The sequence below is a fragment of the Salmo salar genome, chromosome ssa01, assembly GCF_905237065.1.
Source record: "Salmo salar chromosome ssa01, Ssal_v3.1, whole genome shotgun sequence".
Classification (NCBI taxonomy): Eukaryota; Metazoa; Chordata; class Actinopteri; order Salmoniformes; family Salmonidae; genus Salmo; species Salmo salar.
This window is the reverse complement of record NC_059442.1, coordinates 68,363,692-68,390,838: the sequence shown is the minus strand read 5'-3', so window position 1 is coordinate 68,390,838 and position 27,147 is coordinate 68,363,692. Positions and strand designations below refer to the sequence as shown.

Sequence of the window (27,147 nt, the reverse complement as noted above, 5' to 3'; positions counted from 1 at the left end):
TGTGAGATGTTACCCCACTCTTCCACCAAGGCACCTGCAAGTTCCCGGACATTTCTGGGGGGAATGGCCCTAGCCCTCAACCTCCGATCGAACAGGTCCCAGACGTGCTCAATGGGATTTAGATCCGGGCTCTTTGCTGGCCATGGCAGAACACTGACATTCCTGTCTTGCAGGAAATCATGCACAGAATGAGCAGTGTGGCTGGTGGCATTGTCATGCTGCAGGGTCATGTCAGGATGAGCCTGCAGGAAGAGTACCACATGAGGGAGGAGGATGTCTTCTCTGTAACACACAGCGTTGAGATTGCCTGCAATGACAACAAACTCAGTCCGATGATGCTGTGACACAACCCCCCAGACCATGACGGACCCTCAACCTCCAAATCGATCCCGCTCCAGAGTACAGGCCTCAGTGTAATGCTCATTCCTTCGACAATAAACACAAATCCAACCATCACCCCTGGTGAGACAAAACTGCGACTCGTCAGAGAAGTGCACTTTTTGCCAGTCCTGTCTGGTCCAGCGACGGTGGGTTTGTGCCCATAGGCGACATTGTTGCCGGTGATGTCTGGTGAGGACCTGCCTTACAACAGGCCTAAAGCCCTCAGTCCAGCCTCTCAGCCTATTGCAGACAGTCTGAGCACTGATGGAGGGATTGTGAGTTCCTGGTGTAACTCGGGCAGTTGTTGTTGCCATCCTGTATCTGTCCCGCAGGTGTAATGTTCGGATGTACCGATCCTGTGCAGGTGTTGTTACACGTGGTCTGCCACTGCGAGGACGATCAGCTGTCCGTCCTGTCTCCCTGTAGCACTGTCTTAGGCATCTCACAGTACGGACATTGCAATTTATTGTCCTGGCCACATCTGCAGCCCTCATGCCTCCTTGCAGCATGCCTAAGGCACGTTCACACAGATGACCAGGGACCCTGGGCAACTTTCTTTTGGTGTTTTTTAGAGTCAGTAGAAAGGCCTCTTTAGTGTCCTAAGATTTCATAACTGTGACCTTAATTGCTTATCGTCTGTAAGCTGTTAGTGTCTTAACGACCGATCCACAGGTGCATGTTCATTAATTGTTTATAGTTCATTGAACAAGCATGGGAAACAGTGTTTAAACTCTTTACAATGAAGATCTGTGAAGTTATTTGGATTTTTACAAATTATCTTTGAAAGACTGGGTCCTGAAAAAGGGACTATTCTTTTTTTGCTGAGTTTATAGAATTCATAATTTGGGGTTTAAAATGATGTCTCTCCCCAAAACAGTGAGCTCATACCACTGTCTGACTGTTCTCTCAGAGAAGTACAGCTTCAAGCCTGATATGTTTGAAGGTGAATTATCCTGTTAAAATGAGGAGAAAATGGATGCTTGGTTAAAATCTGGTGGACAGATTCACTTAAACTTTGATGAATTGAAAGATATTTTATGAAAACCAAACAGGCTAATATTGCATGCTTATCATGAAGACTGTTTTAATACTTTAAGCACATCTCTATAACACTGGCTAGTAAATTAATAATTTATTTCTCCATATAATTTACACTATATGAGCTTGAAATTTTATTTTAAAGGGCGCAGTCTTGGATGGATTTAGCTGATATAGCCACCAAATCAGATATTTGATCTATTCATATTTAACTCTATTCTTTAGATCTTTTCATATGGCATGTACATTTGAATGAGGATCACAAACAAGCCTATGTTCTGTTTTGCCAGTGAAGATGTGACTTTCTCATATGCCGTAAGGCAGGGTCCCCCAACTGGCATTCCGTGGGCCCCCCAGATTTTCTGAGCAAAAAAAACTACTTGTTTTATTTGTTTCTTATATTTTTGGGACATTAAAGACTGTAAAAACACCAGAAAATCATCTCCAAGTGATTTTAATTTTGAAAGTATGTTCCAAAGTATTCCCCACGCATAATAGAGAGAGATATGTGACCGTATACAAATGTCAGCAAGGTTTGAAATTATTATGTTTTAGTCAAATAATATATCTGTTTGGGCTTCTTGCGGACAATTTGCAGTCTACAAATTATTTGTAATCCTGTTCCGGCCCCCTGACCATCCGCTCAAGAAGAAAATCGGCCCACGGCTGAAACTAGATGATGATCCCTGCCCTAAGGTGTGGTGAGAATTGTTTTTGGAATGAGTCAATACGCAAATGCATCACACTGTTTAACATTGTGTTTACTATTGCTTGTCAACACACTGTAACTGTGTTCTAAATCAGAACATCACAAATTTGGCCAAAGTATTATGAACAATCCTCTGTTTCTGAATGCAGTGGATGATTTAAAAATGTTACGGGAAGGAGAAGTGTACATGACCAACTCCCACTCAAATCTGCATTAAATCTGCCTGTATGCTCCATAATGTGTGGTGTACTGTGTGGTACTCCAAAATGTTTCTTTTCTATAGTGGTTAAGAAGTCGGTCTCTGTGTGGAGTGTTTGTGGGGTCTCTAGCTGTGTGAAATTCTATACCCCTGTGTACTCAGATAACAGCAGCTGGATAATTCCATTCACCCACCTTTGTTTCAGCATTGCAGTTGGACAATCATCTATCACAGAGTAGGAGAATAATGGAGGAGCTTTTCATTTCATTACAGTGGGCCTGCTGCTAGGGCGTTATTCTCTGTGTAAACCACAAACAGACTTGAACTGCTTATTAGACATTCATAATGGAATTGGATCAATATTTCTTAGAATGTATTATTCTTTCCTTTCTCTGTCTTTTTCCTGGTAGAAAGCAGTTCAAGTGAGTAGATAGATATATGAAGCACTTAGATGACTGAAGCAGAGTAAGAAGTCTAGTAGTCCATTAAAAAGTGAATGTTTGTTCTTTTCTCTCAAATGCTCATTGGGGCTCCCTGAAAATTCTGAGACACATTACGAAGTAGTTGGAATAGCACCATGGAAGCCTTTGTTATATTTGGAGCTTTTGTTGGTCATGCCATATTTGCAGACTTGTGTTTAGTCATGTTTGTAATGAACATGAAGGGAGACAGAGCTGGTTTCAAGCGCAGGGCGCAGTAGGTGTTTATTGAAAAGGACCACAGGAGGAGGCAGGTAGCTGGGTCCAGGGGTAGGCAGAAGGTCATACACAGGGGGGTCCAAATGGGCAACAGTACAGGCAGGGAAAAGGCTAGTCCGGGAGATCAGGCAATAGGTAGATAACAGGAAATCCAATAAAGTACAGGCAGAGAATAGGCAAAAGGCGCCGTTAGTGAGGCAGGCAAAAACTATCATACACGGGAGGAGTAAATCACGGGGAAAGCAGCACTCTGAAAGACGTGTGTCACAAAACCTCACAGTGATGGGGTGCAAAGAACTGAACTAAATAGTGTGTGATAATGAGAAACAGGGGTGTGAACAGGTGATTAGAATTCAGATGATTGGGATCTGGAGAGTGAGCTGCGTTCAAGGGATCTATGTGTTTGAGGGTGTGAGTTGGAAGCAGACGTTACAATATTTAATAAATCACTGTTCAGAAAACAGACCCTTTGATGTAGAAAGGCAGCAGGATGTTGTTATAGTCAGTCTGTATAAGATACAAAAACACTTCTTCTTCATGACATGTACATGGCATGAATATCTTAAATCCAAAATATTCAGGCTGATGGCATTTTACACTGAGTGGGAGAGAGAGACAGTGTGAAGTATCGATCATCACTCTGTTATCCTGCTGGTTAGCTCAGTGAATTACGTAACTAAGTTCTTAAAAGTGTCAGCCTATGTGATGTCAATCTGCCAGCTGTCATTTAGCTATGGCTGATCTATTGGCAATGTGAATACTGGAAGTGGCTGTCTTTGACCCAAGGATATCTGTTTGTCATAGTGACAGTGCTTTGTTAGACTGCTCAAAATGATCTGATGAGAGCTGTCCAGCACGGCCCTCAATCCTCTGTCTGGCACCAATTTCACCTGTTAAGTGGGGAGGACATACATATTTATAAATCTGATCTCATGTTAGATAGGCATCTCTGTAACCCCATACTCTGCCTACAGCTCTTTATGTTCTATGTCTGTGTTCTATCAGTCCATTACAAACCAATTACTCAATAGGTTTTGGCTTCAGTGTACTTGAAATAGGGCAAACACTTTTTGTAAGATGCTGGTCCCATTTTCTAAAAATATTTAATAGATTTTTAGGCCTTGTATGTTTACTTATCTATAGTTGATCATTATTGATTACAGTGGAGTCTGCTCTCCACTGTTCCATATTCAATCTATTTCAGTTGATACATTGGTACATCCTAAATTGCTATGGTACTGTATCTAGCATTTGCAATTCTGTTCTCTTCAGCAAATTCTTAGGACATCAAAATAGTCCATTAGAACTAAAAATAAAATCCTGACCTTCACTTAAGATTTTAAATGAAATACAACCAATCTGATGATTGAACAACATTTTGCAGTAATTACCTCTATTTTAGACTCTATGGTACAAAGATCCAGGGCTTAGGTAATGGTAACTGAGACTTACATGGCAACTTCAGGTACTCAGGCTAAGAGTACAGCCACAGCATTTTTGCAAATTACCATAGAAAACAGTTTTATAGTTATGTTGCCTACACAATCCCTTCCAGAGCACAGCTGCCATAAGAAAATCTTTACAGAGTGTAGTTGTCAAGATACTGTACAGACTTAGGGGGAAAGTTGATGAGGCACAGGGAAGCCAGTCAAATTAGCAAAATGCATTCTACGAGGATAGAAAATGAGCTTTTGTAACCAACACTAACCAATAAACCTTAATGGTTCCCAATTACTATCCAATATGATACAGTATATGGGCAGTGCATTGTAGTCTATGGAGCAGAAATAGAGCAGCAGGCCTTGCATTGTGTGTGTGTGTGTGTCACATTGTTAGTCTGTATTTATTCATGCCAGAGGGCTGGTTTGGGATATCTCTTGGCATCCATCCGTGAAGGCTGACAAATTCGGGCCACGCTCTGCTCCACTCCGTCCTGTCTGTTCCTGGAAATAGGGCCATCTGCCAGGGCAGCTGAGCCATGGTGCAGAGCAGTGCTCCTGTCCTGGAGAGTTGTAATGCAGATCTGTCTTTCTGTGGCATGTCTGTTTTGAGCCAGGTTGTCATGTCCAAACACACCAACACAGTCGTGAAGAGGGCACGACAAAGCCTATTCCACCTCAGGAAACTAAAAAGATTTGGCATGGGTCCTCAGATCCTCAAAAGGTTCTACAGATGCATCATCGAGAGCATCCTGACTGGTTGTATCACTGCCTGGTACGGCAACTGCTCGGCCTCCGACCGCAAGGCACTACAGAGGGTAGTGCGTACGGCCCAGTACATCACTGGGGCTAAGCTGCCTGCCATCCAGGACCTCTACACCAGGCGGTGTCAGAGGAAGGCCATAAAATTGTCAAAGACCCCAGCCACACCCAGTCATAGACTGTTCTCTCTTTTACCGCATGGCAAGCGGTACCGGAGCGCCAAGTCTAGGACCAAAAGCCTTCTCGACAGTTTTTACCCCCAAGCCATAAGACTCCTAAACAGGTAATCAAATGGCTACCCAGACGATTTGCATTGTGTGCCCCCCCCAACCCCTCTTTTACGCTGCTGCTACTCTCTGTTTATAATATATGCATAGTCACTTTAACTATACATTCATGTACATACTACCTCAATTAGCCCGACCAACCGGTGCACCCGCACATTGGCTACCCAGACTATCTGCATTGTGTCCCGCCACCCACCACCCACCCGCCAACCCCTCTTTTACGCTACTGCTACTCTCTGTTTATCATATATGCATAGTCACATTAACCATACCTACATGTACATACTACCTCAATCAGCCCGACTAACCGGTGCTGTATTTAGCCTCGCTACTGTTATAGCCTCGCTACTGTTATTTTTCACTGTCTTTTTTAACTGTTGTTTTTATTTCTTTACTTATCTAATACCTTTTTTTTACTTACAAATTGCATTGTTGGTTTGAGCCTGTAAGTAAGCATTTCACTGTAAGGTAGGCAGGAAGCCTTTCTTTTAGGTTTTAGCTCAAAGGTGTTATTTTATTCATCACAGTGTCCTTTTAAATGTATCTGAGATGTATTTTTTTGTGACATTTTGTTCTGTCCTGTTTGTTTTAAGACACGTAGGATGGGGAAACATTAGGCAGAAACTTTGCTGTAAGAGTTGATAAACTCAATTAGCACTAATCCAATAACATAGACTGACATTGATATGAGAAGTGTCTCTGCTGCAAATATCCAACCCAGATCTGTGTCACAGAGGCCATTCAGAACTCAGTAAGACACCACTCCCTCATTTCAGCCTCTTTCCTCAGTCTCTCCTCCAGACAATAATAATCCTATGTTATCTTAAATAATGTCTTCTCTCATTTCTTCCAGATGGAGGACGTAATAGCACGCATGCAGGATGAGAAGAATGGAATTCCTATCCGCACTGTGAAAAGTTTTTTATCCAAGATTCCAAGTGTTTTTTCAGGTAAAAGTCTTGATTTAACTAAAGCTTTTGTGCTAATACACGGAGTATACCAGACATTAGGAACACCTTGAGTTGCATGGTGGACCATTCTTGATACACACGGGAAGCTGTTGAGGTTGAAAAATCCAGCAGCGCTGCAGTTCTTGACACAAACCGGTGCACATGGCACCTATTACCATACCCTGTTCAAGGGCACTTTGATTGTCTTATCTCATTCACCCTCTGAATGGCACACATACACATCCATGTCTCACTTGTCTCAAGGCTTAAAAGTCCTTTAACCTGTCTCCTCCCCGTCATCTACACTGATTGAAGTGGCTTTAACAAGTTACATCAATAAGGGATCATAGCTTTTACCTGGACTCACCTAGTCAGTCGATGTCATAGAAAGAGAAGGTGTTCTTAATGTTTTGTTTACTCAGTGTATATTGAAATGGTAATGACAGGTAATAAGGACTTTTAGATTCTGACTGACTTGGAGAGCCATCGGTGGTTCTGAAAACTAATTCACGCAAACCAGAGAGTAGACAGAATAATGTTGCAGGGAACTGTCCAGAGTTCTGAAAAGAGAACCTAAGGTTGAGCAACAAAAACTCAAAACTGAAAACAATGCTTATGGAAATTTGAAAGGCTAGATAGCATTATAAATATGGCTTGTTCTCTATAACACCTTATACAAAAGTGGTATGCTTATTCCCTTTGCAGGACTGCAAACAACAGATCTAGAATCGGCCAGGGTGTCTCTTAGTTGTCATTATTCATTATACAACGGGTGGGTCTAATCCTGAATGCTGATTGGTTGGAAGCGCATTCCAGCCAGTGTCTATTTCACAAGTTACCACCGGCTAAATCTATGACGTTAAAATGCCTGTTTACTTTGTTCCATCTGACTGCGCAATCCACTGTTTCATCAGCCCAGGCAGGGAAGTTATAAACTTTATCTCCACTATAAAAAGCATCTAGACATTATCTCACATTTCTTTCAGAATAACATTTACTTTTCAACAGCGGAGATTTGTATAAACTTTGTTGTCTGGCTCTCCGATATTTGTAACATTGTTTCAATATTCAAATTCAATCTCCAAGTGTCCCATAGTAATGCACGTGTAGGGGTCGGGAGTCGGGATGAGAGAGAGAAGCAGGCAGTGTTTCTCAGCCAGTCAAAATCATGAATTAGCTGGCATCATTTTTATGGGTATATACAAAGAAATGTCAATTGAAAAAATGTCAAACAAAACATGTGCAGCTAGTTTGCAGTCTTTCCAGCTTCAGTTTGAAGATGGTGTGTTAGCTGTGTTGTTGGCTAGCTCCTCTGAACAACACTGTCCTAATGAGAGAGCACATTTTCTATGCCAGGCGAAATCGTGCCTCATTAGCTCATTGTTATGGATGTATCCAAATAAATGTCACTATAAAACAGCTTAAACAAATGCAGCTACTGTTGTTATTCTGTCTGCACTGTTTGACGTGACTGTAAGTTAGCCGTAGTTGGCTAGCTAGCAAGCAAAGGATAAGACCGTTGCCAGCCAGAATGGCAATGGAACATTTAGAATGAACAACTGAGTCGCGTCCATAGATACAGAACTAAAAAGACTGAACGACTGGGTCGCGTCTCTGACAACCGAACCAATAGAACGAACAACCAGCCGGCTTGGGTAGCAACCCTAGATTTGTTTCGGGACTATATCTTGTGGAAGGATGAAATAGTATGAATAAATTCATCAAAATAGTGTTTTTAATGAAAATCTGTCAATCATTATTTGAATATGTTGGTAACCCGTTGTAACAAGGTGATAATGCCCTTAAAGCCAGCGTTTGGAGGATATATTGGCACGGTTTGGCGGCCCTCGACTTCATCTCAGGCCTAACAACACCGTGCCAATATATCCTCCAAACACCGGCTTCTCGTGCATTATCACCTAAGTACTTTACTAGTGACATTCCCCAGAGTATACAAACAGAACAGTTGATGTAATGCTAGTAGGGTTCCTGGAACAGTAAAGTATTCCGGGGCCAAGATGACTAAATGAATAGCACAGCCACAGGATGAATGGATGAGCTGTTCTGTTCATTCTTATTCAGTGTTGCTCAGCATTCGGTTAAAATGAAATGCCCTCTCTTTAGTAATAGCTGCAGATCAATAGTGTGTTAATTGAGACACACATAAACTCCCCTCCAGATGTATTTGGACAGTGAAGCTACATATTTTAAACATGGCTCTATACTCCAGCATTTTGGATTTAAGTACAGAATGTCACCTTTTATTTGAGGGTATTTTCATACATACGGGTAACTGCCAAAATAAAGGAAATACTTGTGTAAATGAGCGATACAAAGTATGTTGAAAGCAGCTGCTTCCACACAGGTGTGGCTCCTTAGTTAATTAACAATTAACATCCCATCTTGCTTATTGTCATGTATAAAACATCTCAGTTGGCCATTATTTTGGCTACCATGGCCAGAAGAGATATCAGTGACTTTGAAAGAGGGGTCTCAAAGGAGCAAATCAAATCAAATGTTATTTGTCACATGCTTTGTAAACTAACACTGAAATGCTTACTTACAGGTAATTTTCCAACAATACTTACTTACTTACTGACTTTATTGTCCCCATGGGGAAATTTAGTTGCAGTGTCATGTTAAAGTGGCGATTAAATACAAAACAAAATTGATAATACAACTTTCATAACAGTTACATACCAATAAAACATTTATTTTTTTAAAGACTAGCCTGCTGGCCTTACTGAGTCGATAGGAACATTAGCCCGAGCTATTTAGGAGGGATTTCACACCTGGCACAAATTATTGTCTAGTTCTGTTTTTCCTGCTGAGGGGTGCCCTATACCTGCGCCCAGAGGGGTGTAGTTCAAAGTCCGGGTACAGGGGGTGGCTTGGGTCTAATGCAGAGTTCAATATAAAAAACAACAACATTGAAATAGTGACACAAGGAATAAATACAAAATGAATAAAGAGTAACAATAACGAGTCAAAATAACATAGCTACAGTATACACAGGGAGTACCAGTACCAAGTCGATGTACAGGGGTATGAGGTAATTGAGGACGCTATGTATCAATCAAAAGTTTGGACACACCTACTTATTCCAAGGTTTTTCTTTATTTTTACTATTTTCTACATTGTAGAATAATAGACACCAAAACTATTAAATAAAACACATGGTATCATGTAGTAACCAAAAAAGTGTTAAACAAATCAATATATATTTGATATTTCAGATTCTTTAAAGTATCCACCCTTTGCCTTGATGACGGCTTTGCACACTCTTGGCATTCTGTCAACCAGCTTCATGAGGCAGTCACCTGGAATGCATTTCAATTAACGAGTATGTTAATTATGGCAAAAACAGCTCAAATATGCAAAGAAAAAAGACTTTAAGACATGAAGGTCAGTCAATCCGGAAAATGTCAAGAACTTTGAGCTTCTTTAAGTGCAGTCGCAAAAACCATCAATTGCTATGATGAAACTGGCTCTCATGAGGACCGCCACAGGATAGGAAGACCCAGAGTTACCTTTGCTGCAGAGGATAAGTTCATTAGAGTTAACTGCACCTCAGATAAATGATTTTGGTTCCAGACACAGAGCAGGTGAACAGATTTTCGCCACATGTGTGGTTCCCACCGTGAAGCATCGAGGAGGAGGTGTGATGTTGCTTTGCTGGTGACTGTCGTGATTTATTTAGAATTCAAGGCACACTTAACCAGCATAGCTACCACAGCATTCTGCAGCGATACGCCATCCCATCCGGTTTGCGCTTAGTGGAACAATGACCCAAAACACACCTCCAGGTAAGGGGTATTTGACCAAGAGTGATGGAGTGCTGCATCAGATGACCTAGCCTCCACAATCACCTGACCTAAACCCAATTGAGATGGTTTGGGATGAGTTGGACGGCAGAGTGAAGGAAAAGCAGGCAACAAGTGCTCAGCATATGTGGGAAGTCCTTCAATACTGTTGGAAAACATTCCCCATGAAGCTGGTTGAGAGAATGCCAAGAGTGTGCAAAGCTGTCATCAAGGCAAATGGTGGCTACATTGAAGAATCTAAAGTATAAAATATATTTTGATTTGTATAACACTTTGAACAAGGCATTTAACCCATTGTTCCCCAGTAGGCTGTCATTGTAAATAAGAATTTGTTCTTAATTGACTTGCCGAGTTAAATAAAGGTTACTTCAAAAATCTATGTGGTCTTCTGCAGCCTTTCTCTTTTGCCCTTGCACAGCACTTTCCTTCTTCCTCTTCTCCTGGTCCAGGTGTGCTCTGTATTTTGACCTTGCTGATCCAGCAGATGTCAGCAGCTCCTTGGTGAGAGGGACCTTGACACCCCCCAATGACATAATCACACACCAGTCTCTGGGCGATGACTGGGCCTTCCTGCATGTTACAGGTTTCCACCTCCTTGTTGATGGAGAAGCCTCTCTCGACGGTTGCCTGCCCATGGGAAGCCATGTAGGAACACATCCAGCCTCGTCTTTGTGGGCCGGAAAGAGCTCACTTTTGGCCTCGGGATAAGAAGTTCCCAAACTGTTGGGTAATCACATCACCTGAAACAAAACAGATGAAAGGAAATAAGTGAAAATTTGTCATTATATTACATCAGATAGGCTTCTTTCACTTTCACTTATATAATTGTGTATACATTTGTTAATAATCGGGAACAAAACCTTTTCCAGAATCTTCTGCACAAGACTGCTCATCCTTCCCTGGCTCCAGTCTGGGTCAGAATACATGACAATGGGGTCCAAACCCGCAATCTGTCTTCTGGTGGGGTATTTCAGGGGGCTCTTGTCCTGCACCTTCTTTAGGATGTTTGACATACCCTTCATGCAGTCCCTCCTAAACTCTAGGACCGTAGGCTCTCCTACATTGGCTTTTCTCTGCAGTTCCTGACAGAGGGATAATGGGTCATAAATAGTGCTAAATAACTTAATACAATAGTGAGGATGCAGGCAGCAGATAGTTATCTATCATTTAGGAATGCTTTTCCAACTGTCTTGAAGGAGTTCCCACATATGCTGAGCATTTGTTGACTGCTTTTTCTTCACTCTGCGGTCCAACTCATCCCAAACTATCTCAATTGGGTTGAGGTCGGTCGATTGGGTTGACCAGGCCTATTCTTGGTCAAATAGCCCTTACATAGCCTGGAGATGTTTTGGGTCATTGGCCTGTTGAAAAACAAATGATAGTCCCACTAAGCCCAAACCAGATGGGATGGCGTATCACTGTAGAATGCTGTGGTAGCCATGCTGGTTAAGTGTGCCTTGAATTCTAAATAAATCAGTGTCACCAGCAAAGCACCCCCACACCTTCACACCACCTCCTAAATACTTCACGGTGGGAACCATACATGCGGACATCATCCGTTCACCTATTCTGCATCTCACAAAGACACGGCGGTTGGAACCAAAAATCTCAAATTTGAACTCATCAGACCAAAGGACAGATTTCCCCCGGTTTAATGTCCATTGTGCGTGTTTCTTGGCCCAAGCAAGTCTCTTCTTATTTTTGGTGTCCTTTAGTAGTTGTAAATCTGCATGAAGGCATGATTCACGCAGTCTCCTCTGAACAGTTGATTTTGAGATGTGTCTGTTACTTGAACTCTGTGAAGCATTTATTTGGGCTGCAATCTGAATGAACTTATCTCGAATGAACTTATCCTCTGCAGCAGACGTAACTCTGGGTCTTCCTTTATGGTGGCGGTCGTCATGAGAGCCTGTTTCATCATAACGCTTGATGGATTTTGCGGCTGCACTTGAAGAAACTTTCAAATTACTTAATGTCCCAGATTGACTGACCTTCATATCTTAATGGACTGTAATTTCTCTTTGCTTTTTTGAGCTGTTCTTGCCATAATATGGACTTGGTATTTTACCAAATAGGGCTATCTTCTGTATACCACCCTTACCTTGTCACAACACAACTGATTGGCTCAAACGCGTTAAGGAAAGAAATTCCACAAATTAACTTTTAACAAGGCACACCTGTTAATTGAAATGCATTCCAGGTGACTACCTCATGAAGCTGGTTGAGAGAATGCCAAGAGTGTGCACAGCTGTCAAGGCAAATGGTGGCTACTTGGAAGAATCTCAAATATATTTTGATTTATTTAACACTTTTTTGGTTACTACACGATTCCATAGTTTTGATGTCTTCGCTATTATTCTACAATGTAGAAAATAGTAAAAGTAAAGAAAAACCCTGGAATTAGTAGGTGTGTCCAAACTTTTGACTGGTACTGTTTAATAGTGATGCACCGATATTACATTTTTGGCTGATGCCAATGTCTGATATTTTCCTTGCCAAAAAAGAAAACGATTGTAACAAGTGCGCTGAGAGTCGGGAAGAAAGTACAGGGAGTGAGTGTTTTAATAAATGAACAAAACAATAAACATGAAACACAAACAATGCACCGACATGAAACAGAGTCAATAACACCTGAGGAAAGAACCAAGGGGAGTGACAGATATAGGGAAGATAATCAAGGAGGTTATGGAGTCCAGGTGAGAGTCATGAGGCACTGGTGCGCTTGACAATGGTGACAGGTGTGCGGGATAAGCAGCAGCCTGATGACCTAGAGGTCGGTGGGGGGGTCTACGTGACAGTACCCCCTCCCCAACACACGGCTTCTGCTGCAGGATGCCAACAAAGGGGACGAACCTGGGGATCAGGAGCGGAGTGGACCGGTCACCCCTGCGGAGGTGCGGGAACCTGTCACGTCGGCTGAGGCGCGGGAACCTGTCACGTCGGCTGAGGCGCGGGAACCTGTCACGTCGGCTGAAGCGCGGGAACCTGTCACGTCGGCTGAGGCGCGGGAACCTGTCACGTCGGCTGAGGCGCGGGAACCTGTCACGTCGGCTGAGGCGCGGGAACCTGTCACGTCGGCTGAAGCAGGGGAGCCTGGTGATCCGGCTGAGGCATGAGAGCCTGACGAGCCGGTGGAAGCAGGGGAGCTTGGCGATCCGGCGGAGGCATGAAAGCCCGACAATCTGGCTGAGGAAGTGGAGCCTGACAATCTGGCTGAGGCATGAAAGCCTAACGATCTGGCTGAGGCATGAGAGCCTGTTGCGGCTCCCGGACCCGACGTCATTCACACTGACACAAAAAAACACTTCCTTATGCTTCCCTTAGGTGAGGTGAGTGTTTAAATAAATAAACAAAACAATAAACACGAAACACAAACAACGCACCAACATGAAACTGAGTCAATAACACCTAAGGAAAGAACCAAGGGGAGTGACAGATAATCAAGATAATCAAGGAGGTGATGGAGTCCAGGTGAGTGTCATGAGGCACTGGTGCCCTTGACGATGGTGACAGGTTTGCGGGATAATCAGCAGCCTGATAACCTAATCAAATCAAATCACATTTATTTTTATATAGCCCTTCGTACATCAGCTGATATTCTCAAAGTGCTGTACAGAAACCCAGCCTAAAACCCCAAACAGCAAGCAAAGCATGTGAAAGAAGCACGGTGGCTAGGAAAAACTCCCTAGGAAAAACTCCCTAGAAAGGCCAAAAACCTAGGAAGAAACCTAGAGAGGAACCAGGCTATGAGGGGTGGCCAGTCCTCTTCTGGCTGTGCAGGGTGGATATTATAAAAGAACATAGTCAAGATGTTAAAATGTTAAAATGTTCATAAATGACCAGCATGGTCAAATAATAATAATCATAGTAGTTGTCGAGGGTGCAACACGCACGTCCGGTGAACAGGTCAGGGTTCCATAGCCGCAGGCAGAACAGTTGAAACTGGAGCAGCAGCACGGCCAGGTGGACTGGGGACAGCAAGGAGTCATCATACCAGGTAGTCCTGAGGCATGGTCCTAGGGCTCAGGTCCTCCGAGAGAAAGACAGAAAGAGAGAAAGAGAGAATTAGAGAGAGCATATTTAAATACACACAGGACACCGGATAAGACAAGAGAAATACTCCAGATGTAACAGACTGACCCTAGCCCCCGACACATAAACTACTGCAGCATAAATACTGGAGGCTGAGACAGGAGGGATCAGAAGACACTGTGGCCCCATCCGATGATACCCCGGACAGGGCCAAACAGGCAGGATATAACCCCACCCACTTTGCCAAAGCACAGCCCCCACACCACTAGAGGGATGTCTCCAACCACCAACTTACCGTCCTAAGACAAGGCCGAGTATAGCCCACAACGATCTCTGCCATGGCACAACCCAAGGGGGGGCGCCAACCCAGACAGGAAGACCACGTCAGTGACTCAACCCACTCAAGTGACGCACCCCTCCCATGGACGGCATGGAAGAACACCAGTAGGCCAGTGACTCAGCCCCTGTAAAAGGGTTAGAGGCAGAGAATCCCAGTGGAAAGAGGGGAACCGGCAAGGCAGAGACAGCAAGGGCGGTTCGTTGCTCCAGCCTTTCCGTTCACCTTCACACTCCTGAGCCAGACTATACTTAATCATAGGACCTACTGAAGAGATAAGTCTTCAGTAAAGACTTAAAGGTTGAGACTGAGTCTGCGTCTCTCACATTGGTAGGCAGACCATTCCATAAAAATGGAGCTCTATAGGAGAAAGCCCTACCTCCAGCCATTTGCTTAGAAATTCTAGGGACAATTAGGAGGCCTGCGTCTTGTGACCGTAGCGTACGTGTAGGTATGTAGGGCAGGACCAAATCGGAAAGATAAGTAGGAGCAAGCCCATGTAATGCTTTGTAGGTTAGCAGTAAAACCTTGAAATCAGCCCTTGCCTTAACAGGAAGCCAGTGTAGGGAGGCTAGCACTGGAGTAATATGATCAAATTTTTTGGTTCTAGTCAGGATTCTAGCAGCCGTATTTAGCACTAACTGAAGTTTATTTAGTGCTTTATCCGGGTAGCCGGAAAGTAGAGCATTGCAGTAGTCCAGCCTAGAAGTAACAAAAGCATGGATTAATTTTTCTGCGTCATTTTTGGACAGAAAATTTCTGATTTTTGCAATGTTACGTAGATGGAAAAAAGCTGTCCTTGAAACAGTCTTGATATGTTCTTCAAAAGAGAGATCAGGGTCCAGAGTAACGCCGAGGTCCTTCACAGTTTTATTTGAGACGACTGTACAACCATCCAGATTAATTGTCAGATTCAACAGAAGATCTCTTTGTTTCTTGGGACCTAGAACAAGCATCTCTGTTTTGTCCGAGTTTAAAAGTAGAAAGTTTGCAGCCATCCACTTCTTTATGTCTGAAACACAGGCTTCTAGCGAGGGCAATTTTGGGGCTTCACCATGTTTCATTGAAATGTACAGCTGTGTGTCGTCCGCATAGCAGTGAAATTTAACATTATGTTTTCGAATGACATCCCCAAGAGGTAAAATATATAGTGAAAACAATAGTGGTCCTAAAACGGAACCTTGAGGAACACCGAAATTTACAATTGATTTGTCAGAAGACAAACCATTCACAGAGACAAACTGATATCTTTCCGACAGATAAGATCTAAACCAGGCCAGAACTTGTCCATGTAGACCAATTTGGGTTTCCAATCTCTCCAAAAGAATGTGGTGATCGATGGTATCAAAAGCGGCACTAAGATCTAGGAGCACGAGGACAGATGCAGAGCCTCGGTCTGACGTCATTAAAAGGTCATTTAGCACCTTCACAAGTGCAGTCTCAGTGCTATGATGGGGTCTAAAACCAGACTGAAGCGTTTCGTATACATTGTTTGTCTTCAGGAAGGCAGTGAGTTGCTGTGCAACAGCTTTTTCTAAAATTTTTGAGAGGAATGGAAGATTCGATATAGGCCGATAGTTTTTTATAATTTCTGGATCAAGATTCGGCTTTTTCAAGAGAGGCTTTATTACTGCCACTTTTAGTGAGCTTGATACACATCCGGTGGATAGAGAGCCGTTTATTATGTTCAACATAGGAGGGCCAAGCACAGGAAGCAGCTCTTTCAGTAGTTTAGTTGGAATAGGGTCCAGTATGCAGCTTGAGGTTTTGGAGGCCATGATTATTTTCATCATTGCGTCAAGAGATATAGTACTAAAACACTTTAGTATCTCCCTTGATCCTAGGTCCTGGCAGAGTTGTGTAGACTCAGGACAATGGAGCTTTGGAGGAATACCCAGATTTAAAGAGGAGTCTGTAATTTGCTTTCTAATGATCATGATCTTTTCCTCAAAGAAGTTCATAAATGTATTACTGCTGAAGTGAAAGCCATCCTCCATTTGCGAAAGCTGCTTTTTAGTTAGCTTTGCGACAGTATCAAAAAGAAATTTCGGATTGTTCTTATTTTCCTCAATTAAGTTGGAAAAATAGGATGATCGAGCAGCAGTAAGGGCTCTTCGATACTGCACGGTACTGTCCTTCCAAGCTAGTCGGAAGACCTCCAGTTTGGTGCGGCGCCATTTCCGTTCCAATTTTCTGGAAGCTTGCTTCAGAGCTCGTGTATTTTCTGTATACCAGGGAGCTAGTTTCTTATGACAGATGTTTTTAGTTTTTAGGGGTGCAACTGCATCTAGGGTATTGCGCAAGGTTAAATTGAGTTCCTCGGTTAGGTGGTTAACTGATTTTTGTCCTCTGACGTCCTTGGGTAGGCAGAGGCAGTCTGGAAGGGCATCAAGGAATCTTTGGGTTGTCTGAGAATTTATAGCACGACTTTTAATGCTCCTTGGTTGGGGTCTGAGCAGATTATTTGTTGCAATTGCAAACGTAATAAAATGGTGGTCCGATAGTCCAGGATTATGAGGAAAAACATTTAGATCCACAACATTTATTCCATGGGACAAAACTAGGTCCAGAGTATGACTGTGGCAGTGAGTAGGTCCAGAGACATGTTGGACAAAACCCACTGAGTCGATGATGGCTCCGAAAGCCTTTTGGAGTGGGTCTGTGGACTTTTCCATGTAAATGTTAAAGTCACCAAAAATTAGAATATTATCTGCTATGACTACAAGATCCGATAAGAATTCAGGGAACTCAGTGAGGAACACTGCATATGGCCCAGGAGGCCTGTAAACAGTAGCTATAAAAAGTGAGTGAGTAGAGGCCGGAGAGGGAGTATACGTGACAACGATACCGATAACCGATATTTAACATTTTTGCGGCCTTTTAAGCATTCTAGTACAGTTAAATAGTTAACACAAACACATGAACACAGTGGTCTAAGGCACTGCCTCTCAGTGCAAGAGGCTTCACTACGGTCCCTGGTTCGAATCCAGGCCTTATCACATCCGGGCGGTGATTGGGAGTCCCATACGGCGGCGCACAATTGGCCCAGAGTCGTCAGGGTTTGGCTGGGATCGGCCGTCATTGTAAATAAGAATTTGTTCTTAACTGACTTGCCTAGTTAAATAAAGGTTACATACACACACACACACACACACACACACACACACACACACATTTACGTAAGTCCCCATTACCAGTAAAACATAATAAAACTCTGTTTCTTGTCTGCATCGAAGTAGCGGTCCTTGTACATAGCATCGAGTGTGGTGGCAAAACAGTAAAGAGAGAATGCCACCGAATCACTTATTCACAGCCTGTGTCGGCAGTTTTGTTGAGCAAGCATTTCAATGCCATGACAGAGGGTATCACGTCTGCTGCAGGCGCAGTTGATGAGCTTATTTCTCGAGTCAGTTGTTTGAATGGAGCTAGCTAGTGTGTTCATGTTTCCAAGTTCATGTTTCCAAATTTTCAGACATGTTCTCAAATGCCATGCACATTCAACCAGCACATTCATGAGCATGCAATACGACTTTTCTCAGTACAAAATCCTTGACGACCCACTGTGCTGTCAGACTCAGCATGCTCATGGGGCTGATATCGCTGGTCCAAATGTTAGTTGTGAAGCTAATAGCAGTGACGCTATTACTGTGTAAGTCAGTAGGGCAACATCTGAAAAATAGCGCACTTGGTAGTGTGTACCGGAGCTCGACCAGTCAGCGAAAGCCAACATCACCCATAACAGAGAACGGTTGATTGTCAAGGGCAATGAATTCCATTATCTTGGCGTTAATGGATTTCGCCTTTGAGTTGTCTCGCTGAAATGTTCTTACTCTTTCAAATGACTGCTTGAGTTGTTGACTGCTTGATCCACACAGCAGACATTGTGGGCTAGGTTAGGAATGCTATGTTGCACGGGTAGCGCAACATTTTATGTGGCATCATTACGTCATATACCTACGTTATATAGGTATGCATGTCAGCTTTGACATCGGTTTTGTACATCGGCGTTAAACTAGACATAGGGCCGATGTCGATGTTGGCATTTTTAGCTAATATCGGCCGCTTCCGATATGTTCACCGATATATCGTGCATCCCTACTGTATAACATTTCAAGTAGCCAAGTCTACTGACCAAAACGAGGCAACAAAAGATATGGAATAGCCTAATGCTATTAAATGGCATCTTCGGTAGATTTCCCTATGCTACTGTTGAATAGATCCTGATAAATTTCCATAATTAGCTAATGAGCAAACAATGTGAACGCAACTGTGACAATTAACTAACATTTGCTAATAAATAATATAAATAACATTAACAATAATTAAATCAATTGATTGATTATTTACTTTGAAATGTAGTAAATCCCGAGCTGTTGCATGCCCCATGAACTGTGACCCCAGGTACCTTGACTGAATGCAATCTCCCTCCCAATAGCATACATGCAGGTCCAGTTTTGAACTTTTTGTCCTTTGGTTGAGGCTTTTGTTGGGGAACATCACCTGAAAGACCTCTCCAAATTCCTCATTGGCAATATAGGACTGACGCCTCGCCACGGAGTTTAGACTCCCATAGCACCTCTGCTTTTAGTGTGGGCATAGAGCCAAATGTTGTTCGGGAGATCGCGTGATGCTGCTGTTCCCTGCAACAAGGTTGTTTGAGTGCTAACATGTCTGGCTGTAATTGGGACTGTCGTCTGTGGTACTGTGGTGGAGACGACTGAACAGAACTGAGAAATTCCGGGCGTTTGTTGCCGGCTTTTCACAGTGGTTTGTTGTTTTTCACACTGCATATGGGATTCTACAGCTTTAGTTCCCATAGTGCCAAGTGATTTCAACCACAAAGTAAAGTTGCTGTTCTCCAACCAATTCTTGTTGAATTTGCACTTCCCGATGGTAGCTGCAGACTAACATTAACTGTCTAGCGTAGTTTAGAGTCTACCTTCGTTACCACTTCACCACAGCCAATATTTGCTAGCTAACAGACGAACACACCAGCAGCGTGAGAGAAAAGCAGCCAACAGTCAGGAGTGTCTCGCTGACTTCTGACAGCTGCGGGAAAGTTACTAAGTGTGGTTCCGCTCTGTGCGTGACTCAAGCTTAAATGCGTTCCTTCTATTGAAGTAAATCGGAACGTAATAAAAAGTAGTCTATCTCCCAGTCTACTTTTTTTAAGACCTTTGAAAAATGTGTTGTGGAAAATTTAAGATTTTTATTAAGGCCTTTAATTTAGATAAAGTCATTTAAGACCTTTTAAGGATCCGCAGACACCCTGTATATAACGCAACAGTTTGTGACGAAACCATCAGTAGAGTTGAATATGTGATTTAACTATTTTAAAATGTTTCCGGTAGATGGGAATTTAACTGCAAACGTTATTTGTATGTGCAAAACGTCATCACGCACATCCTTTTATCCGCAAAAAGTCTGTATGCTGGAAACGCACATATTATTATATGCAGATTTTATAACATTTGCATTAAAATCTGTCGCAAATTGGATGGAAACCTAGCTTATGTCTTGGAGTGTGCAGTTATGCGTAAGTATGCTGTTCCTTTCATTCAAGGTTTACAAAATGCCATCTTATTTCCCCATCAATCTCCCAATGCCTATCCACTATTTAAACTTACAGGCTGCAAGTCAGTGAAGGACTGTCTGGTCTAATTGAAGCTATTTAGGAATATCTTCCTGACTATTTTGTAGACTGGTGTTGGGAGGACCACTGGCAGAAGTCTTAAAGCAATGTCACCTTGTGTATCTGGAGAGAAGAATGTTTAGTGAATCACTTAATTGTTTCAGGCTATAAATAAATGAGCATCTGAGACCCCACCAGCAGGGTCATTTCAAACTATACCTGCATTTCAGAGAGAAGATCTTGGGCCTGCTTCTCTCTGGGCTGGCGAAGCAAAGTTTTGTCTTTGAAGACCGCGATCCAGTTAAAATGGGTTTCAAATGTAGAAGTCCTGAGCAATCTGTAGTAAAGCAGAGCATTTTATCCTGAACAAAAATAGAAACGCAACATGCAACAATTTCAAGGATTTTTCTGAGTTACAGTTCATATACGTTAATCAGTCAATTTAACTAAAATCATTAGGCCCTAATCTGTGGATTTCACATGACTGGGCAGGTGGCGTAGATATAGGGCCAGCTACTGGGGAGCCAGGCCCAGCCAATCAGAATGATTTTTTTCCCCCTGAAAAAGGGCTTTATTACAGACAGAAATACACCTCAGTTTCATCAGCTGTCCAGGTGGCTGATCTCAGATGATCCCGCAAGTGAAGAAGCAGGATGTGTAGGTCCGGTGTTGGCGTGGTTACACGTGGTCTGTGGTTGTGAGGCTGGTTGTACGTACTGACAAATTCTCTGAAACAATGTTGGAAATGATCATAAAAATGTATGGCAACAACTCTGGTGGACATTCCTAAGGTTAGCGTGTCAATTGCACGCTCCTTCAAAACTTGCGACATCTGTGGCATTTTGTTGTGTGACAAAACTGCACAGAGTTTCCTTTTACTGTCCCCAGCACAAGGTACACCAGTTTAATGATCATACTGTTTAATCAGCTTCTTGAAATGCCACACCTGTCAGGTGGATGGATTATCTTGGCAAAGGAGAAATGCTCCCTAACAATGATGTAAACAAATTAGTTCACAACATTTGAGAGAAATAATATTTCTGTGCGTATGGAACATTTCTGGGATCTTTTATTTCACCTCATGAAACGTTGGACCAACACTTTACATGTTGCGTTTATATTTTTGTTCAGTATACTTTTTATGTAATATAGTTTTAGTTTTCTGACAAACAAAAACATACATTGACAAAAACAATAGACAACTTAACATTTACATACATATCCACAAACATTAATGACATCACACTTGCTCAGATTCACATGTTCCCACCGTATCCGCACCCAATGCCTCACCCCTTATGACTTAATATTTTGTTTTGTTGTTCCACTCGTCAGTCACTCAGTTGCACTAGAAATAGAAATAGAATACTTCCAAGTATTCTGGTAGACTTCACGCGCTGGTGGCGGGATAATTAACCCACTGGATGGGTCAAATATCCATAGACCAACCTTAATAACCCAGCACCAATAACCCAACCTTGCTGTATTTACAGAAAACAACCCAACTATTGACCCAATGCCTGCAACCCAGCAATTGGGTCATCCAAACAACCCAACAGTTTTTTTATTCTAATTTACATCTCAAAGCCATGCATGCAAGACGACTTGACCTGTCTGGTGCTCACATATTTCTCTGTCCTTAATTTGATTGAAGGCCTCAAATCTGTATTTTTGCCTTGTAACTGACTCATTCTAGAAAGAGATAAGGAACAACACTTGATCAAGATGAGCTAGCTACTAGTTTAAAGCCATGAAGTATCTAATTTGTTTCAAAGAATGAATGTATGGGCTACATTTATGAGAATAATACATGCATTTGCTTACCTTATCAACCTTGAAGATTGTTGTGACTTTACTTTCATTAATCTGATGACTGTTATTTATCGAATCAACTAACTATGTTTAATTGTTACCTGATTAAATGAATAATGCAACAATTAACTCATTAGGAATTTGGGGCACCACAAAAGTGGTTGTTTAAAGAGTTACCATCTCCTGAATTAAACTCTACAGGACTTTACCTATCACATCCATAAAACTGTCAACGTATTAAATCATAACCTCTTATCATATTATCATTGTGAACAGTCACAACCTCATGCATCTGCTAAAACCCCAGCCTTACTCATGATTCAGTACTATACACGTTTGTTTAATTATTTATTTACTTGCTAACTAAATAATAACACAGAATAAACATACACTTAATACATGAGAAAAAGGCCTCTAACGGACTGACAACATATGTTGTTCACTCTGGAAGATAGCTAGCCAGCCGTGTCGATGGTTCCCATTGGTGATGAGCGTAGTAAGCTACAGTGATTTGAGAAGAGCAGTACAGTAGGATGATTTGAAGAGTAGTAGGATGGTCCCACTTAGATTCACATTTCTAGATATTTGACTTAGAACAGCTGGTCAGTCGTCCCAGTGATTGTCGCCGAGAGGGGAGTTTTCTCCTCTCTCCACCTTGTGTCGATAGTCAGAGTTTGAACCACTTTAAACGCGCAGCTGCAGCCTGGTGATGTTCTGGTCTAGTCTGGGAGGTTAGTTTATCTTCTTCACCTCATGTTGAGATTCAAAGTTCCAACCATTTCAAATGTGTAGCTACCACCTCACGTCTTTCTGGTCTAATGTTAATCTCTTCTACCAAGCCTTTTATGCACTCTGGCCGAAGGGGACGGTTCCATCAGTCTGACACGCTCTCTGACCTCACTCGGGTGCGTGGCTACTTACTGTGCACAGTTTATAGAAGATAGATTCTGTCATGGCTCCTAAAATCACATTCCTTTCTTAACAAAAATACTTTTATCATTTTTCATATTTCAAAATATAATGTTAAGGATGGAAACTTGACAGAAAAAGGGGATATACTTTCCAAGTTACAGTATTTCCTTTATAACCGTTTTAATGACATCACAAAATAAAAACCAATGTGACATTAGTTTTCTATAGATCATCTCCAACCATTCCCCACATTCTTAGGTTAGAAATATTGTTCCAGAATTCACTTGAACATATTAGAGTTTCATCAGGAAGAATCTTTGTAGACAAAGGAACATTCCTTGGTTAATACTGGAGAAGGAGACCCTAGATTCCGTTTCCTTTAATTTACAACAGGGTGTGAGTTGTCAAACCGGCCCAGTTCCCTCCTCCTCTCTTCTGTGGGTGAGAGCGGTCTGGTTATTGTCATCCATTGACCCATTCAGATCCTCACAGGACAGTCAGGACAATATGTTACACTCATTTATCACTCTAAAAATGTTTTATGAGTGAGTGCAACACAAACATATTTCCAGGGTGTTGATGCATCCTCCTCCCAATACAGCCTCTTCCAACATCAAGGGTAGGGGAAGGGTATCCATCTGCAAAAGTAAAGCTTTCCTTTGATTTCAAATCAACTCATATTGTTGCTAGCTAGCTAGCTACCATAGCTGTTGAACAAGCTAACATGCTACTGAACTGTGACACTAGCATATTGACTTGCATCTTGGTATTAAAAGACGGCAATGTATTTGCATACAAATATAAGTGTTTGGTCAAATCATTAGTTAGTATGCTACCTATGACCTGAATTGTGCAAAAATATGATAGCTAACGTTAGCTAGCTAAGTGCTAGCCAGTCAGTCAGTGGCACTGACAGATTGAAACTGTTATCAACTAAATGTGAAATTACATTGTGTGTCTGTCTTTATTGATTTGTCGAAGGCATTTGACACCGTGGACCATGCTGTGTTGGTGCAAAGGTTAAAATGTTGTGGAATGACTGGTCATGCTCTAGATTGGTTTAACAATTATCTATTAAATCATACACAATGTGTATTAGAGTTGTACTCAGGTGTTCCCCAAGGTTCTATTTTTGGCCCAATATATCAACATCATGTGGGATTATATTGAAACAGCGGATGTTCATTTTTATGCAGATGATACTGTTCTTTATTCAAGTGGTGGTAGTTTGGGTAAAACAAAATTAATGTTATTTTCAAATGCCAGGCATGTTACTAATCATGTCATTGCTACATTGGATGGACATACATAGAGCAAGTACAAATATTTGTGACTGTGGGTGGATGACAAGCTGAGCTTGACTGTTCATGTGGAGAACTTGATAAGGAAGCTTGCAGCAACAAATTCATTTTTGTAAGGGACTGGCTCAAATTAAGATCCTACATCTGTAACATTTTGGAGAATTAACGTATGGTTAGGGGAAGTGCTATCTATAATACTACAGTTGTTCCTGACGGTAGTGTTATACACCCACCCATACTCCTTGACCAACCTCCCTACTTTCGTTTCGGTCTTAAAGATGCACTATGCAGAAAGTGCTCTGTCATTTCCTCGTTGCAAAATTTCTAATAGTTCACCTAATTTCAGTGTATGTGACAAAACAAGCAAGTATAGTGTAGAGTATCATTGTACCATCTAAACCGCTGTGAAATATCTTTAACATATCAAATATTATTATATTTTCAGCTGTTTGAAGCTGGTGTACAAAACCAAAAGAAGCAAAAACGAAACTTAAGAACAGGATGCATAGAAATAGCAGACATAGAACAGATCTAATACTTCTTAGACTTAGGTTTTCAATGAGAATGACAGATCTATAACCCACATGTGAATTTGGTCGGGTCACCCAAAAAGTTACATATTGCAACTTTAAGTAACCAGACCATTATTCCATTCGTAACGTAACATGTACTAAATGGAGGTACACAAATTTAAGTAACATATCCTACGTCTGGCTAATGTGGTCAGGATGAAAATAGTGTAGTTTTCAGGTATCAAGGTAAGACCCAGATGCAAACCGTGTCGAAGTAACAATGTTTATTACAGGAACAGGGGCAAAGGTACAGGACGGCAGGCAGGCTCAGGTCAGGCAGAGGTCAGTAATCCAGAGGTGGGGCAACGGTACAGGATGGCAGGCAGGCTCAGGGGCAGGCAGAGTGGTCAGGCGGGTGGGTACAGGGTCAGGACTGGCAAGGGTCAAATACCACCAGGAGGCAGAGAAAAGAGAGACTCGAGAAAAGCAGGATCTGACACAAAAATGCTGGTTGGCTTGACAAACAAGACGAACTAGCAAAAGACAAACAGAGAACCCAGGTATAAATACACAGGGGATAAATGCGAAGATGGGCGACACCTGGAGGGGTGTGGAGACAATCACAAAGACAGGTGAAACAGATCAGGGTGACAGTAGAAGCGATTGTTAACTAACTGTAAACAATTTTATCTGGCATCTTGGATAACTGTGAGGTGAAATAATTCACAAATTTACCATTAATTAGTTAGCGCTAGTCTCCAAAATGGCAAGGTGCCTCCAGCAATGTTTACTTTTTGACTTCCTTTTACATTTCCGCTTTCCAAGCGTATTCTATTCTGTCCAGTTGTTTTAGCCTATCTTAACTTACATATATTGCCCTGTTGTTCTGCAACACTGATGTACTGCAGATAAGATGTCTCATTGAGTGTAGGCGACTCTTCAGCATTACACTATGCACTGAGTATACAAAACATTAAGAACACCTGCTCATTCCATAACCATAGACTGACCAGGTGAAAGCTATGATCCCTTATTGATGTCACTTGTATGTGACAAAATACTTCAATCACTGTAGATGAAGGAGAGGAGACAGGTTAAAGAAGGATTTTTAAGACTTGAGACAATTGAGATATGTATTGTGTATGTGTGCCATTCAGAGGGTGAATGGGCAACACAAAATATTTAAGTGCCTTTGAACAGGGTATTGTAGTAGGTGCCAGGCGCATCGGTTTGTGTCAAGAACTGCAACGCTGCTGGGTTTTTCGAGCTCAACAGTTTCCCGTGCGTATCAAGAATGGTCCACCACCCAAAGGACATCCAGCCAACTTGACACAACTGTGGGAAACATTGGAGTCAACATGGGCCAGCATCCCTCTGGAACGCTTTAGACACCTTGTAGAATCCATCCCCCGACGAATTGAGGTTGTTCTGAGGGCACCCAATATTTGGTATAATCAGTGTATATGTATTAAGGTGTCCTCCTTAGCGTTAGTTAGACAGGTTATGCCATGACTGTTCCAGCCACTCTTATCAGGGGTGTAATTTGTATTAATGGGAACAGAGTTAGGTGGTTTCTAATGAGAAAGCTTGGGACTAAGGTTCTATCTGCAAAAAGCTGATTCTGAGATAATTGGCTTTAACCTCACTAGGGTAGGGGGCAGCATTCGGAATTTTGGATGAAAAGCGTGTCCAAAGTAAACTGCCTGCTACTCAGGTCCAGAAGCTAGGATATGCATATAATGGTAGATGGTAGAATGGTAGATTTGGATAGAAAACACTCTACAGTTTACAAAACTGTTCAAATAATGTCAGTGAGTATAACAGAACTGATATGGCAGGCGAAAACCTGAGGAAAATCCTCCAAGAAGTGCCTTTATTTTGAAATGCCTGTTTTTCCATTGAAAGCCTATCCACCATACAAAGACTAATGACGCAGTTCACGATCTCTATGCCTTCTACAACATGTGGCCAGTCTTTTGGCATTGTTTCAGGCTTTTACTCTGAAAAATTAGGAAGAAACAGCACATTCAATGAGTGGACAGTGGAAATTTCCAGACATGAAGCCAGCGCGCGACCATGAGCGTGCCTTTTGTTGAAATATTATAGATTATTTATGACAAAAACAACTCGAGGACTGATTATAAACATCGTTTGACATGTTTCTACGAACCTTTATGGTACTTTTTGGATTTTTCGTCTGTCTTTTGTGACCGCGCTTTGTTCCAATGGAATACTGAACAAAACGCACCAACAAAACAGGGTTTTTGGACATAAAGAGGGACATTATCGAACAAAACAAACATTTATTGTGTAACATGGAAT

General features: G+C 42.1%; 1 protein-coding gene across 1 annotated transcript in view; it reads left to right on the top strand.

The window, feature by feature from the left end:
• The window catches only part of rgs7a (regulator of G protein signaling 7a), a 126,018-nt gene that overhangs the window by 66,878 nt on the left and 31,993 nt on the right, over window positions 1–27,147 (top strand). Inside the window, exon 3 of the mRNA XM_014204935.2 lies at window positions 6,367–6,463. Coding sequence (XP_014060410.1) covers window positions 6,367–6,463 — 97 coding nt within the window. The remainder of the gene's footprint in view (window positions 1–6,366; window positions 6,464–27,147) is intronic.